The following is a 16553-nucleotide window of genomic DNA, read 5'->3' on the forward strand; positions in this document are numbered from 1 at the left end:
ATGGCTTTATGTGCAAACTTGCAGTGGCATTTAGGATAGAACCTGAACAGCGTGTGCTCCATGCCCTAACAGCTTTCTTCAGCCATGCGGTCTGCTAGGGTTGAAAACTCCAAACTCTTCTGTGTAAAACCAGTGATCATCTTCGGTGTTCAATGGGGTTTCATCAGTTTTCTCCGGTCTCTATATCTGTTAAAGAAAATTTTTAAAAATTAAAAAATAAACCTTTTCAGGTTTGTCCTGGAGCTACCGCCACTGAACCCATACCCAATGGCGGGGGGAAAAAAAAAAAAAGGAAATATACAGTTCAGGACCCAACCTCTAGATGGCGGAATAACGCACAGCATGTGAATCCAGAAAGATTAATATAGCAAAAGGCCAGCTGCAACCAGTAATACATGTCTTGTCCCAAAAAATGCTAATATTCAAGGTGAGAGACAGATTCAGAAGCAGTTTCACAAAGCATCCATGTCTCCACTTCCTTAGTCTAATTTGCCAAAGGTGTGAGAAAGTGGCTCTATATGTACTGGACCAAAGTAAGGTGCAATATACCTCTGGGGCCACCAACCCCAGAGGTATAACAGAGGTTAAAGTCAGGGCTGACCTTACTCTCAAAAGCGGTAGCTTGGTCGAGCAGTACCAGAGGACAGTGTAAAGCATTTGTTGTACACACTCAATCAGCAAAAGGTTTCACACACAAGGACTGAACTCCAGGCCAATTGTTTTTATATCAAAATATATAGTTGTTTTATTTTTAGAACCAAGAGGTATCAAAATATACTTTTCCCAGTGATGAGTAATCTCAGGTTATTGCTTTGCAGAAAAGCAATGACTTTGTAAACACAATAGGTACAGAGGTTGCAATAGGCAACACAGTTCTACACACAATTTAGCATTGAGCTCAATGGGTTTTTTCAACACAATCACAGTTGATTACTTTGCAGATTACTTTTGTAAATCCAAGACTGGATCCTAGATTCAGTCCTGGGGTCTAAGCTGGAAACAGTTTAGTAAAAACGTTTTGGTTATTGAAATGATTTTTAAGGAATAAAAATGTATTTCAAAAGTTCACACAAACTTTTCAGTGAAAATCTGGCAATGTTATCCAATGGGAGAAAATTCAGGTTACAGGTAAAGTATGTTCTCGTCACTTTTGTAATCCAGTACTGAGCTCCTAGGTCCATCACTGGGATCTCTACTTAAGGCAGGTGAGTAATTACATTTCAGAAGTATGTGTGAATTTTAAAGAATATTTAAAGTTTTCAAAAGTAGACAGAAGAAATTTCATAGAAAAGCAGACAATGGATTCCTATGGAGAAAATACAGGTTAATGGTGAACCCGGTTCGGATTACTTTTGTGGTCCAATACTGGACTACAAGGTACAGTACTGGCTTCTCTCCTGATCACAGGTGAGTACTTCGTTACTCGGCTGATTTTATAGGAATATTTTAAGTTTTCAAAACTTCACACTTAGAAGATTTTTTGAGTCAAACCAGTCAATGTTATCCAATGGCAGGTAAGTGAGTTACCGGTTTCCAGGTGAGTACTCGGCTGGTGAAGTTAAGGTTCTGGGCATTGACTCAGGGGTCCCCCAGGGTCAGGTAGGTACAGTTTGTTAACCCTCAGCGGCACATGGGCAGCCGGGTGCAGAGGTAGTTAGGCCCAATGTTAGCCAATGAGGGGCAGGGGGCCTTCGGTTGGTGGTTGGTGGCTGCTGGCTAGCAGGCCACACTGCTGTGGGAGCTGAGCTCCTGGTCACTTGTTCAGGGCAAATAGGGAAGTAGGATAGGGCAAAGGTTGCACTGCCAGAGGCACTCGAGCGGCTGGGTGCAGGGTGCTTTTGAGCCGTCGGGCGCTCAATGTTATTCAATGGGAAAGGTGAAAAGGGAACAAACCCTGGGACGGTGATTCTTCAGGTGCGACTACCACTTCAAGAGGTAAGTTGGGATCCTGGAGAAGAGCTAGTTACCCCCAAAGGAAGGCACAGGGAGCCGCAGGGTGCCAGGGTGTCGGGAAATCTTACCCTCGGCTGGTGGCGGTTGGAGGGGTCCTGGTTCTGAGGCTGCAGGCTTAGTCTGGTTCGTCGAGGAGGGTCTTTGGGCACTGGACTTCAGGTCCCAGTACTGTAGGGGCACAGGGCTCATGCACCAGGGCCCATATCACTGGCATAGGGCACCCAGCCAGAGGGGTGACTGCTGTAGGCCAGGGTACTAGGGTTTGTGGGCATGGCACACAGGGATGAGTGCCATGTCGACTCTGTTTAGTTCTGTACTTAGACACTCAGTCTGCAAAGGTAGTGTGTGGGTGTCAGGGTACAGGGCCCCTGACGGTGGAACAATAAGTGCTGCAGCCCTTAGGGGTCTTCTCTTGTCACCATGCCCGGAGTACCTAGGGTACCATTTACTAGGGGCTGATAGGTGGCCAGAGATGCCAATTGGGTTTTGTTTCACCACAGCTTTAGGGAAGGAACACAGGCCCTGGGTACATGGTTGGCAGGAGCCCAGGGCACACTCAATCAAAGCACATCAGCAGTTCAGCAAAAAGTGGGGGCATACCAATGCAAGAAAGATTGCACTTTCTCATAAAAGGGCATTGTGACAGAACGGAGGGATCCCCCCTGAACATGCACCTTAATGACCCAGACAATGACAACTTACCTCCTCATGCTCTCACCTCTTTTTTTGCAGCCGTTTCATTCACACACTGCTCTTACCGAGAACAGCGATGGACCCTTTAAGGAAGCGATGTTCCAGGAATCCAGCTCGACCTCCATGGACTACGTCATCTGGGACCTCCAATCAGTAAGCCCTGCCTGTCAGTTGACAACGACGTCAAAACCTGTATCTTTAACAAGCAGGGTGGGTCCAAGGAAGCGAGAGAAAACGCCAAGCTTTTCGCCGGGAAACCATAGTCCAGACCAAAAGGAAAACTAGAACCGACTCCCGAACAGAGTAAGTGGATCCAGGTGTGACAAGACGAGGAGAGAAGAGCCCACAAATATCCCACGCAGAAGCCAGCCACGTTCCAGGAGGAGCGTGGCTCTCACAGGTACGAGAGTGTTTGAGGGGATTAGGCAGGAGGCGGGCCTCAAACACAGTTTAAGCTTAGTTTGGATAATTTCCCCTGTAAATAGGAAATTTCTGATCACTGGTGACGGTTTTTTCTCAAGGTGGAAATATCCCCAGCACTGCCCTCCCGTGTCATTCCTATAAGGTCGGAAATAAGCCACTGACTCCGGTTCCCGCCGACTTCTGTGTTTTGTTTTCCAGAGGCACCACCCGAACTGCAGTCCAAGGAGATACCCCCACAACGTCAGTCCAGTGACAAGAAGAGACTGGAGGATTTCATTTAACTGTTCTTTTAAAAAGAGTTCAATAAAACTCATACCCAAGAACAATTGCTCTGAGAGATCTCCTTATTCAGAAGCCAATTCCCTACAGGCATCTAAACAACTATAGGTATAAACAAAAGTGCATACAAGCAATTATATACCTTATGAGTGACCTTGTCCACTGCCTTAAGATAGTCTTAGCACAATATGATTTCACAAGATGGAAACACGTAATGAACAAACTTTTCTTGAAAGCTTCCCGATTTAATGATCAATTGCTTGAAACAGGTTATCGTAAGTCTATGAATTGTCAAAGCTTTTACCCATGCTTCCTTTACCTGTAATTGATCTAATGCTAGGTTTAAATATGAAGTCAAAACAAAGAAATTGCCAATACTGTTCACCTTATTTGTACTACAAATTCCTAACTACCTTATTTCTAGATTGAATCTTTTTATTATCAACATTTATTTCTTATTCATTCTGGTTAAATTTTCACCAATTTAACATTTAGAAAACATTCCTATACAAAACATACATTACTTTAATCAGAATTCACAAAATCCTATACATTCCTATTCATACTAACCACAAGTCCAGACTTCACTCATACCATCTCTCACATGCATACACAACAGATTATTTACATTACAAATGTATTATTCAAAGCAAAAACCATAGATCAAATTATTTGTCAAATTTAAAACAATTGGGAGTATTAGGAAACTCTTATGGCTCATATAGCAGTCTACGCGTTTCGAACTCAGAGGTGTTTAGAGAGTTCTCATCAGGACCATGCTCTCTTACAGAGAAAAACAGGGCTTGCTAGTTGCCCACGACGCTGAACAATGTAAGAATCAGACAGTCGGCACTCATACTTGGTATTTGGGTGCCGACCCAGCCGTCCAAGACTTCGAGTTGTTGGATCGGCGTTTTGTACAGGAATCGCGGTTATGTTCGCAGTCTCCAAATGACAGCATTTGTCCACAAACTAAATTCGGGTCCGATGGTCGAGATACAATCGGTGGAGTTGAAGTAAAGCACATTTGTCAGTGTCCACCAACTTGAAGAGGGTGGGACTTCTCCAATCAGGACTAGGGCTATGCCCCCCCCGCCATAGGAGGGTGACTTAATAGTGGGTGTAGACACCCCAGGTAAGAAACCCATTGGTCCCTACCGGTTACTCCGCCGTAAAGCTCCTGAATTTAGATGGCTCCCCCAGACCCTCAAATCAGATCTAAAACAACCTAGGAAGCCCGAACACCAAGAGCTGCCCAGCACAAGAGAAGAAGGACCAGTCAGTTACAGACTATACTCCAGCCCTGCCAGCCTGCCTGCTGTCTTTCGCCTCTGCTACAAAAAGATGACTCGTCTTGCAGGCCCAGCAACTTCCAAAACCCTGGGATGACTGCCTGCCTTCTATAAAGACTCCAAATCTCCTATGGACAGCGAACCTATCCAGAAGAAAGACTCCAAAGTAGAAAAATAACTCTGCCTGAGGAACCGCGAATCCGCCCACCGGATAAACCACTGCTCCAGACGCCCACGACCAGAGTCCAAGTGGCCCACCAGTCCAGAGAAAGTTTCCCAGCAGTTCTGAGCCAGAGTCCACCGTAGGTTGACCCCTGCAGCCACAATTCTAAGATTCCCTCCAACGGCAACCTGCCCGGTAAACTGATTTCCGACAGCCAAGGACATGCCTACAACAAAGCCCCGGGGCTTTGGAGAGCTTGACCAACTGTGTCGCTACATCCCTGAACATGTCTACTTACCTGGGCAGCTGTGGGTTTTCTTCACCTTGCCTCTTGACCGATGCCTGCAGTCTTAGTTTAAAAAATATCTCCCCCTATGGATTACATTGGGCGCCCAACGCGATGTTGGCACTCTGCACCTGGTTGCCCCTGTGCCTCCGAGGATGGAAGAATGGTGCTGCCTTGTGGCCCCCGCCCACCCTTGGACTTAACTTAAAGGAGATCAACACCCGACACCGCTTTACTAACCTGTGGGCAGTGAGTCTTCAATCACCCACGTTCTCCATTGGTTAACATTGGGCACCCGATCCTGAATTTGACCCCTGCACCCAGCCACCCCTGTGCTGCAACTACATGCCCATTTGAACCTGGACTGGTGTTGACTTGAAACCCCGAAGACTGGAACTGTAAGTGGTATAAACTGAAAAACCACATTCTTGTTTTCATCCCATAGATTAACATTGCTGAACTGAAGAATTGCACTGTTTCGACTTTTTAAAGTGAAAAGTCTTACATATGAAAAATGCACTTACCGTAGAACGTATATCTTGATCTTAACATAAAACTGAAAATTGGTGTGAATCTCCTTTTTGAGCCGTGTGTCAGGTCTTAAACTCCTCTGTGTTAGGCCTATGGCTGCTCACACACACTACCACAAATAGAGCACTTTGGGTTTACACTGAGCCCTGTACACTTTTGGAGGAATCTCTGGACTTTGTGCACCGTAGAACCATCTAATGGTATACCATATACTGAGCCAGCTAGTTACATCTACTTAGTGCACCGTTTTACCAGCGGACAAGGGAACACTTTAATCTTTTAAACGGAGGTGCACAGCACCAAACACCTGAACTTAAAGGGAAGGAATTTGCCATAAATGATGTCAGTGTACGTAATGAAGCACTAAAGATACTGACTAAACAGCTGAGCTAGACAATCATGCAAAATGATATTCATACCAACATCTTCTCATGGTTGCATCTTTCAAGGTACTAATTTTGTGTTTTGTTGGAAAATCACTTCGATCTTCCACCTCAGGAAACATAATGCAGAGTCTATCCTGAGAGGTTATTTATTGTACTTTGTCTTGTCTCAACCCAGATTATCCCTCCCCAATCCACATATTCCTGTTCCTTCACCATATCTTGGGATCCCACGTGCCGGTCGACTTTTGCTCCACCAGCAAACATGAACCTCTCCAAATTGGTCTGTGTAAAAACAATTCTTACCTGAATGGTTCCGATTCATGCACATCTAGAGCAGCACCCCGAATCCGCCCTTCCTTCAAAGCTTGTGCCAAAGCCTTCTCGTCCACCAGCCCTCCACGCGCTGTGTTTACCAGGAAACAGCCTTGGCGCATCTGAGAGGAAGGAACACTTATTCAGGTAAGGCATCTATGAGAATCTATATGCCAGCATGAGGCACCACGAGGAGCAGTCACTGTGACAAAAGCTTGCTTGAGGAAGGTGTGTCAAGTAGGAGGGCCAAGACAGGAATAGTAGCAAAAGAAAAAGCATAACAATGGAAGGTGACGGACCCCAGAGGTATGCAGTGTGGGCTTGGTGAGGAGTGGACTGAAAGGTTTAAGAGGAAGAGGGAGTCTGAGCTACAAACCCAGCCAAGGGAAGGGGCAGCTTGTGGAAGAGGAATGGGGTAAGGCTGAGCATGTTGAAGGAGAGTCAGCTGAGCAAACGGGAAGTGACAGCAAAGAGGAGACATGCAGAGGAAAACTCATCAAGCAAGAGGTACATAGAGGGAAGAAGCATCATGTAAGAGGACTGTTGATGGGAGGATGCTGAGCCGTGGCACACTTAGGAAAGATGCACTAAGCAGCAAGCATTGATCAGACAGGTAGGTAATATTTATATGGAGAAGGACAGCAGATAAATAGGCATTCCAAAGACACAAGTGGCATCATTAGATGTACACAAAAAGCATTTAGCAGTGCTAGAGCAATCACCTGCTTCATAGTGAAGTCATTGATGAGGTGATGGTTGTGCTCATTCAGGCTGCAGTGAAGGGTAATGCAATCACTATGCACCAAGAGGTCCTGCAGTGTCCCCATCCTCTGAAGTCCCAGCGAGCGTTCGACCCCATCCGGAAGGTATGGGTCATAGAAGATCACATTGAAGCCAAAGACCTTTGCACGGAGTGCGACAGCTTGACCAACACGACCTGCAAAAGAGGCACCATGTAAAGAGTGGGAAAGGAAAGGTGCATAGAACTCTGAAGCCTTGGACAACACAAACAAGACTACCAAAAACCATCCTGAAAGCCACACAAATAGGTTCCGTACTGAGAATCATACATTCCAACAGTGCAAGACAGACACCTGCTGGACCAAGGAAAAGTTGAGCTTTTTTGAGGGTAGTACAACATTTATTCTATGGAAGAAAACAGGAGAATAAACTCAGCAAACAAGTAACACCCACAGGACAGACTCAAACATATAATAGCAGATGTTGTACATGTAGGGGAGGGGGGGTGAGGTGCGGGGAGTGGGAGCACGGACCGTGCCACCCTGAATGTGGTGGAGCTGATGACCCAAGACGCGAGTCCGGTGGACCCGGGTAAGACTGGGACATGTCGCCTGCTAGACATTATTAAAGTATAGATAGTTCTTATACCGGAGCCGGCAGATGGGGACGGTCCAGGAACAGCAACCCATGCATCCACTTCTGTTGACCATCTATTTAGCAGAGACAGGTGTCTAACCTGGAAGCTAGGGACTGTAGACTTCAATGTATAATTAGACCCACCTCTCTGATAAGGGATTTTATAGGGACCAACTCCTGACTTCCTATTTCCGACTTGTTTTTTGTTTTTTTTCTGTTCACTGCTGCATTTAAAGTACAGTGAAAGTGAAGTGATCGAACTTGGAAGCAGCAGAGTGCAGCCTGGTACTGCTAGCAGATTGAAGCTTCTCATTTTAAGTTCCAGATTAGAGTATGGCGAGACATAGCGATTGACAGGCAGTTGGGAGCATTGCCAATTACTGCATTAGGTTCAAGCCTCAGTGGTCTGTGCATGGCTTTGCTCTGAGCGGAGAACCAGATTGTTATAAGAACCCTATATAATCTCCCGGGCATACCCCCACCTCTTCAACATTGAGGTTTAACTTTGTCAAGTAGAGCAAATTAGCATCAGGGTAAATCTGTGAGCAGACTCTTGTAGCAGTCCAGCTTGTGTAGTTAAAGTACCAGTGAACTGATGAGTTATAGCAGCAGGTACTATCTGTGGGCAGATCTTGAATATATTATACTGCTATGGCCGTACTGGTTGCACGTGGTTTCAAGAGAATATATATTCTTAGGAGTACATTAACTTTTTATCAGGGCTTGGTTCTTGTTCTTTAGCAATATTATTTTCATAACTTTCTATTGTTACAAATATGGTCCTCTAACTTGCACGTATTGAAGATTTTCCTTGGTAGTATCAATTTACTATAACAATATTTCACTCCATGTGTTGATCTAACCTATTGCTGTTTTCTTTAGCCATGTATGAACTTGATGCTGGATATGAATACAGATAATGAACAATTGGAATAACCCATGAGTTGGTATATAGATCCACCAATGTGTTTTTGACATCGGGCATTTCTTATGTAATCCTTTGATAGTAATTAGTTAAGCCCCTTTGTTAATTATTTCTTGAGCTACAAATTAGTACATTCCTTTAGTATAACACCTTATATCACGTTTTAATATTTCAGAATATTTTAAGGGTACTTTTATGGTCAAACTGACCGAAATAAAGAAATTATAAAAGGGATTACATTTTTTCGCAAAATCCCAAGGGTTTTGGCAGGATGGTGAAGTGTATTTTATCAGGAGAAAATTGACTGGAGTCTGAGATAAGAACGGGCAAGAAGGGAAAGCGCAGGACCTCTGTTTTAGCAAAGTTTATCATCAGGAAGTGCAAGTCCATCCAGTGGTAGACAGGAGTGAAACAATAAGACACCTACGACTGATGCATTGGTGAAAGAAAAAAAAATTGAGAAATGAGAAAAGGATCTGTCATTAGCATAAAGTTGGTACTCTAATGCAAAAAGAGGAAAGTATATCAGAGTGATTTGGCGTTGAGTAAGGAAATGAGAAGGCCAAGGAAAGCACTTTGTGAATTTCCTGCTAACTTTATGCATTCAGGCTATTGCTTTCTATATATCAGTTATCACACACTGGAATTTTTCGGCTTCTTAGTGAACTTGACCGATTATCAGACCTTTTGGTATGAAATCTTTGTAGTGTGTTCACCAAATGCCTGACAAATCTGCACTAAACCCACCCACTATGAGGTGGTTCAGGAATTCTGGACCATGATCTTTTACATCTGCCCGCTGATCGTTTACAGCTGTCTATGGCATGTTATATCTAGTTACATTGCAGCCAGGATCTGCTATCCTGGAGCGAAGGGAGGATCGTTCATCACAACTAGACAGCCCGGAGCTGAACAGTCCAGCTCTTGAGATATGAAACATTCATATTAGATTCTCACCAATGACTGCAAGCAGATGTTAAGAGACAAGGCACCCTTACACAAAATCTTAGTATTCTTTGAACTGGAAGAGACTTTCTTCATAGTGACTTTATCACGTACAAAAGCCCTTGACATATCAAGAAACTACGTTATGTAATTCAATTAGGAAGCGTTGACCTTCAATACAACATAATCCGGGTCCATCTGTCAGCAATACAGATTACATGAAACCTCTCTCTAACGTGTCGTTCAAGATACCTGTAATTTCTGATTTTAGGGAAATACTGAAGAATCAATACACAACTGTGAACTAAATCTGTTGCCCAGAGAAGCAGCTTTCTTAATTCAGATTGTATCTGTCAGGATAGGAAGCGAGAAAAGCCTTTTACAGTTTCAGAGGCAGGACGGTAGGGAGGACACTTCACATTTCTACCTAGAAGGTCACAATTTCGTGTCAATCCATCCGAGGTCTCTTTCAAAAACTGATCTACGCGGGGACCATTCCCCATCTGGATGTTCAAAAAACTATTTAAAGGACTGAGAACCTGTAAGAAAGTGCGATCTTTTTGCATGGTTGCCCCCACTTTTTGCTAAACTGCTGATCTAATCTGACTGAGTGTGCCCTGGGTTCCTGCCAAACAGGTACCCAGGGCCTATGTTCTTTCCCTAAAACTGCATCAAGACAAACCCCAATTAGCACGCTTTGGCCACAGGTCAGTCCCTTGTAAATGGTACCAAGGGCACTGTGGCCATGGAAGGCCTCTAATTAGGTCCTCTGGCTTGGGTTATGCCCACTTCCTACAGCAAGTGGTCATATAGAGGGTGTAGTCATTTTAAAGGTAGGTAGCCCATTGGCTACTACCCGACACTCCATTTAACAGCCCTAAATACAGTATTTAGGTGGCACCCCTGATGCAAGGACCTGAGAAGTTTGCTGACCGTAGAACAGAGGAGCATCGACTGACTTGGCACCAACCATGCCAGCTGCACCTGCCCTTCGTGGAGAAACCAATTTGTCCAACCGCTGTGCAAACTCCAAGAAACCAAGAGCGCTGTCAAGGCTTCATAAATCGCCAGAGAACTCCCTTGGAGTACAGGAGCTACTCCCCTACAGCCACAGGCATCAAAAGAAGCAAGGTCTGGTTCAACATCCTGCCGCTTACTGGGACTACCCAAGTTGTAGCGGCCCAGGAAAAAGTCATCATGCTCCCACAGGTCAGATCCGTCCTCCCTCCAAGTGTGGGGATGCCAGGACCGACCAGAGCAGCAAAGCACCAATATCCAGAGTACTGACCCCTTGCAGCAACCAAGACAGAATGAGCCTCCAACCACCACCACCACCACCAGACATCTCAAAGCACCTGTGCCCCATAGCCAGAGTCCGAAAGAGATGACTGTCAACGGGGTCCTGAGAACCTCAAAGGCTGAGCCCACCCTTGGGTTTGCAGAGACTGGACTTCCAGTTGCCACCTGCAGGTTTTTTGTGCAGGCCCCCTCGAACATGAGCAGGAACCAGACACTTAAAAGCACCACTGCACCCAAGCTCCACAGCCTGAGAAGTAGACAAAATGTACCTATGTGCCGGAGCACCTCCAAACCGGAAGGTTCAACCTGACTTGCTTTCCAGTCCCAGCTTGCAGCCTCTTTCTGATCAGACCGTTCCCCATTGAAGTGAACGGGGCACCCGATGCCGAAACACGCCGAAGTCCGGCCCAAGGTGACCTGTTGGTGTGGCCTTGATCCTTGGCCCATACTCATCCTAAGTCCAGGAGAAGTGTCCCATAAGTCCCTGATAACTTCTCAAATGCAATATATGTTTTAAACCCATAGGATAATATTACCTCTCCAAAAATTGCACCAAGTGTGAACTTTTTAGAACTGTAAACATTCTTATCTCAAAAAGTACTTACCTAATTCAGATGATCTTGGTATCTAAATTCATATAAAAATCTGCTATTTTTATAAACTGGGTGTCGGATTCCTTTATTGGATGTGTGTCTCACTTACTGCCTCTGTTTGTGCAATAAATGCTTATCACTGCCTTCTGATAAGCTTAACTGCTAGCCCACACTACCAAAAAAAAAAAAAAACATTTGGGTTATCATTCGTGCCTTTGTCAGTCAACTGGGGTTTGCATGGACTCTTTACAGTGTACCTCATGTTGGTCCACTATATAAAGAGCCAGCTTCCTACACCAGGGACTTGCAATACCCAGTGGGCAAGTCATATTTATTGTTCACAAACTTGTAGGGGCACCAGAGCAGTTGAGTACTATCCAAAGTGTACATTACCAAGGCCAATGATGCCCAAAGTCTCTCCACGAATCCGGGCAGCCCCTCCGGCCACTTCTCGTATCTGCTCCACACTGGATGCACGATTCCCTTCACGCATGGCCTGATGCAGCCATGTAACACGTCGATAGAGGTTCAGGATATGGCATAGCGTAGAGTCAGCAGTTTCTTCAACAGATGACGAGGGGATGTTACACACAGCGATGCCTATGTGAACAAAGGATACAATTAAACTTCACCTAGAAAATTACCTCTAACCTCTGCAAGGCATATACGAACACCAGAAAGTGTGTCGGTTTCAGCAGTAGCCGCCATTTATGTGTGCATTTGTATGGGAGCCATGCACCCTTACGTTTACTCAGAAACCTTTTTTTTTCAACCCCATGCATGGAAACTATGTTAACTACACTGCGCTCCTAATTACGGTTTGCCCTGTGATCATTTGGCTCGGTAAACCTTAAACAATGGGACTGCAAAGCATTAGAAAGACTGTCACATACACAAGCTAAAGCAAATCTGCGAAGCCAAAGCAAATCTGCGAAGCCAAAGGATGATTTGAGCCTCATTTAATTTTTTGTGCTGTCGCCTCATTTATGAGCTACGCTTATGTTCTCAAAAACGGCTTTTCAAGACAAGGTTACTGTTTGTACTGGACTTGGTCTTTCTTAACCAGGGTCCCAGTCCTACAGCTTCTACAACACAAGACTAACAGAAGCAGGGCAGAAGGAGCTCATTTCAGACCCAGCATACTTTAGCGTCAGGTGGGCCTGACCTGGTCAAGTTGGAGATCATTCCTCTCAGCAATAACCAAATATCTTCAAAACCACAAGGAAGAACCAAAACTGTTCATTTGAAGTTGGGCGTCTTTCAATCTTCGTATTTAAATAATTTACTTTAACTGCTGTCATAAATAGTGAGTTCATTTATAATTCATGACAAACCACAGCTTAAATCTTCACCGTATGTCGGTTTACCACATTTGAGTGGTAACAATGAGGACTTTTAACTATTCAATGCAGCAATCTCATCCTTTCCCCCTGAATGTTCTCTACTCATTTTCGCTAGATGGTAGTTAATACCACAGTCCATCAAGGTGCCAGCTCTAGAGTACTACAAGCTAGATTTTAATGAATAACATGGCCTGTTACAGGGTGAAAGATTTGAGGCAGTTATCTCAGTATTCACTAATCTCCAAGGGTTGAGCTTTCCAACTCTACACGGACTGAGACAGTCTAATGAATATCTACGACTTCTACTAGGGGCTGCTTTTATTGAGCCAGAGAAATGACAAGTGCAGCAAGGACTAGTGGAGCCACAGTGGAGGAAGAGATTCCGTAAATCAGAAGTGGACAAAGTTTTGCTGGCGACTCTCTTAATCATACACTCCTGATCTTAAAAAAAAGAGAGAAAAAACCCGGAACAATTGTGGCCTCTTAAATATCCGGAGGTCTCCTATGAGCCTGGATGCTGTAAACCATACCTAGAAGCAGCCCCAGATGAGTAAATACCAATTGGTGGAAAAAGTTTCTCAATACGAATGGTGAATACTGCAATATAGTTATTTGAAGTTTAATAGATTGTTACTTTAAATATTGGAGTTTCACCTTCTCAAGATAAACTGTAGCCCAAATAGACCTCACTTCCCACTCATTATCTGTACTGTACATTGATTGGGTAGGGTACACCCACTGGAGTGCCATACCTAACTCAGCAGCTGATTTAATGTCAATGTTGTCATATCCGCTGCCGATTCGGATAATGATTCGTAGCGCTTTAAACTTCTCCAGATCTTCACGGGACAGAGAGATGGTGTGATACATTAAGGCCCCCACTGCCTCGCTCAACACCTACAGAAATGAGGAGAGGAAAGTAGCAATGAAAACTCTATACAGACATTTCACACTGCGGCTGGAGCTGGTTTTAAGCAGTGCCATTAGAAATATGCGGAAGATACGGTACAAATTATGCATCAGGACTTACTACAGTATGCAGCAAGAAAAGGCAATTATGCAGCATAATGAGGCACAATTTCTGATAGTATTGCATTATTTTAAAATTTTTGTACATCAACACAGTCCGTGCAAATGTTTCACCTCATACTACTAGTTAAACATCCAAAAAGAGCAATAAACAACTGAAAGGTCTTGAGTTAACCTATATGAAGGGCCTTCAACGGTGCAGCAGCGTATTGCCACGTTTTAAGTAACTTGAGGGCTGACACGGTAAGAGGGGCAGCGAAGGAGTAAGGGGGAAGAAAGGGTCAGAGCAGTGGGGGAGGAAAGGGGGCATAGGGGGTAGGAAAGGGGGGAGAGGGCACCGGAAAATGATGGGGGGGGGGAGCGGAGGAAAGATGTCACCGGAGAAGGGGGAGGAGGTTAGAGGGCACTGGAAAAGGATGTGGGAGGGGGAAGAGGGCACCAGAAAAAGGCAGAGGAAGGAAGGAGGGCACAGGAAGGGAGAGAAGAGGGCACAGGAAGGGGGTGAGGAAAGAGGGCACAGGAAGGGGGTGAGGAAAGAGGGCACAGGAAGGGAGAGGTCAGTGGCGGCCGTGCAGTTAAGCTCAGTGGGTTAGGGGGTGAAAGTGACAAAACGACGGGATAGGGAATGTAAAATAAATAAATAAAACCCCTTACCTAGCGCTAGCCGCATAGAGCGCAAGGTTTTTTTTTATTTATTTTACATTCCCGATCCCGTTGTTTTGTCACTTTCACCCCACTGCACTTACCTACACAGTCCGCCACTGGGGGAGGAAAGAGGGCACGGGGGAAATAGGACGGAGAGGATAGGGGGCACAGAAATGGGAGAGGAAAGGGGGCATAGAAGGGAGGTAGAAAGATTATGATGGCAAGATATGATGTGGTCTTCACTGATGTCAATGTGTACTTGCCTTTTCATGGATCTCTTGCGTGGACTGCGCATCACAGAACGCCACAGTCGCGACATCCTTCAGGATGGGCATCTCCACTGTGCAGTCTCTCCCATCGAGAAGAGCCACTAGTGGCCGGGCGGGCATCGGGCCGTTCAAGATGGGGGGCCGGATCCCTGCAGAGACCACACACACAGTGACTGGCTGCAAAGTGCGAGGCTGAAAGGGGAGGGGGAAGAGTGTGACAGAGACAAAGAGATTGAGTAAGTGAGGCGCGAAGAGCGCAGCTCATACCTTCACAGATGCGGTCGAGGCGCTGCCGTTTCACTTTGTGTTTGTCCATGGTAAGGCTGGTGTTGACAGCTGCTTCCCAGAATCCCTTGGGAATCACTGTAACAAAGAGGTAAAGGGTCCAGAATAGAAACCCACATCCACCAACAGTGCCCCTGGCAGTGCAAAACGTACAAGTACTAAAAAGACATCTTATTGACAACAAAAACGACCGATTCAAAACATTCAGTTGCACATTCAAAGACAAGTCATGAATTCACGGAGGTGGCAGCTTTTGAGGAAACTGAAGGTTGCATCAATCTAAAAATATCCCCTTCAAAGTGGTCAATTTGTTAATTTATGTTGAAAATGAGATGCTCTAAAGAGGTCCTAGTTAAGCCAACTCTGACTGAAAAGCTTTTCCATTTTAGTTACCAAGTGCCCGCTCTGGGACCTGCAGTAATGGTCTAAACCTTTAAAAAAGACACGCAGCTGAAAGCTTAGGTCTACCTTGTTAGTTTCATTCATAGAAGAGAAAAGACGGCTTCCATATGGTGGACAAACATTTAAACCAACTTTGTTTCTAAAAATGATTTGGTAAAGCTAAAATTAGGGTTAGCGTATTTTAAAATAACAGCCCCATTGATCTTCAGAGATTTACTGAAACAATCATGTATATAATAAGAAAAAGATTGACAATTTTATTAAGCACATATCTGTTTTTAAAAGTTTAGTGGTTCCGTTTATTACTAGAGTTTTGCTCCTATACCTAGGTGATGGGTTTAAGTTGCAACTAGGTTTAAATTGCAACTTTAAACGTAATCAGTACTGAATAATGAAAAACAAGGAAGTATCATAGGAAAAAGTAAAGCAAATATTTCTGTGCTTCAGATGCAGAAGCACAAATAACAGTGCACCTCCATTTTAGGGCTTAATGTGCAACAGAATTATTTCCATCCTATACACTAAGTAGCTCATAGCAGCAGACCAAAAAGCCGTAAACTTGTCACTTCACAAAGTAAATTCGTTTTTATAAACATATTTTAATTGAATTCATTCCGAAAGCAGTTGAAGTAAAAATAAAATAAACCTGTCCGGTGTTAGTTAAAACAGCCATTTCAGATCTATATTAAGAATAAGTGTGCAGTTAAAACCAAGTTACTTACCTCGGGTAAGGCCTTATCTGGTAGGTATTTAACTGCAGATTCCTCACCTTCAAATATTTCGCAGCAGTTAGACTGGTTCTGGAAAATCTTGATCAGTACCTCCGAGCGCCAGTAGGTGGCATCGAATGGTCCTGCCTCAGTGTTGGAAGAAACACTGTGGTGCCCATATAAGCACCTCTCTGGTGCACTGACATCAGTTTCTTTTGTACCTATTTCCACGCCAAAAACGCAGAGACACGTAAAAACAACTGTGACCAGTGTGCAGATTCTAATGGAATCTTCTGGGTGAAAATCCCGTCTAGCAGAGCAGGAAGGTCTGTGAGGAATCACGGGTTAGATAGAGTCCCTACAAGAAAGAGCAATACCAAAGGTAATTAACTTGTTCTGCTGATAGAGATCTC

The 16553-nt window shown here is 44.6% G+C and overlaps 1 protein-coding gene across 5 annotated transcripts in view; it reads right to left on the minus strand.

Moving 5' to 3' along the window:
- LOC144768779 (C-terminal-binding protein 2) overlaps nt 1-16553 on the minus strand; it is a 103763-nt gene that overhangs the window by 25736 nt on the left and 61474 nt on the right. For 3 of the 5 annotated variants that reach the window (XM_078652704.1, XM_078652706.1, XM_078652705.1), the window contains 6 exons: nt 15011-15106; nt 14738-14892; nt 13553-13697; nt 11851-12057; nt 7041-7255; nt 6310-6440 (listed from right to left, as the gene is read on the minus strand). In XM_078652704.1, coding sequence (XP_078508830.1) covers nt 6310-6440; nt 7041-7255; nt 11851-12057; nt 13553-13697; nt 14738-14892; nt 15011-15059 — 902 coding nt within the window. In that variant the 5' untranslated portion in view covers nt 15060-15106. Of the gene's footprint in view, nt 1-6309; nt 6441-7040; nt 7256-11850; nt 12058-13552; nt 13698-14737; nt 14936-15010; nt 15107-16553 lie in introns of all 5 variants that reach the window. The other 2 variants (XM_078652708.1, XM_078652707.1) reach the window with 1 other exon arrangement.

Source organism: Lissotriton helveticus, chromosome 7 (assembly GCF_964261635.1).
Source record: "Lissotriton helveticus chromosome 7, aLisHel1.1, whole genome shotgun sequence".
Lineage (NCBI taxonomy): Eukaryota > Metazoa > Chordata > Amphibia > Caudata > Salamandridae > Lissotriton > Lissotriton helveticus.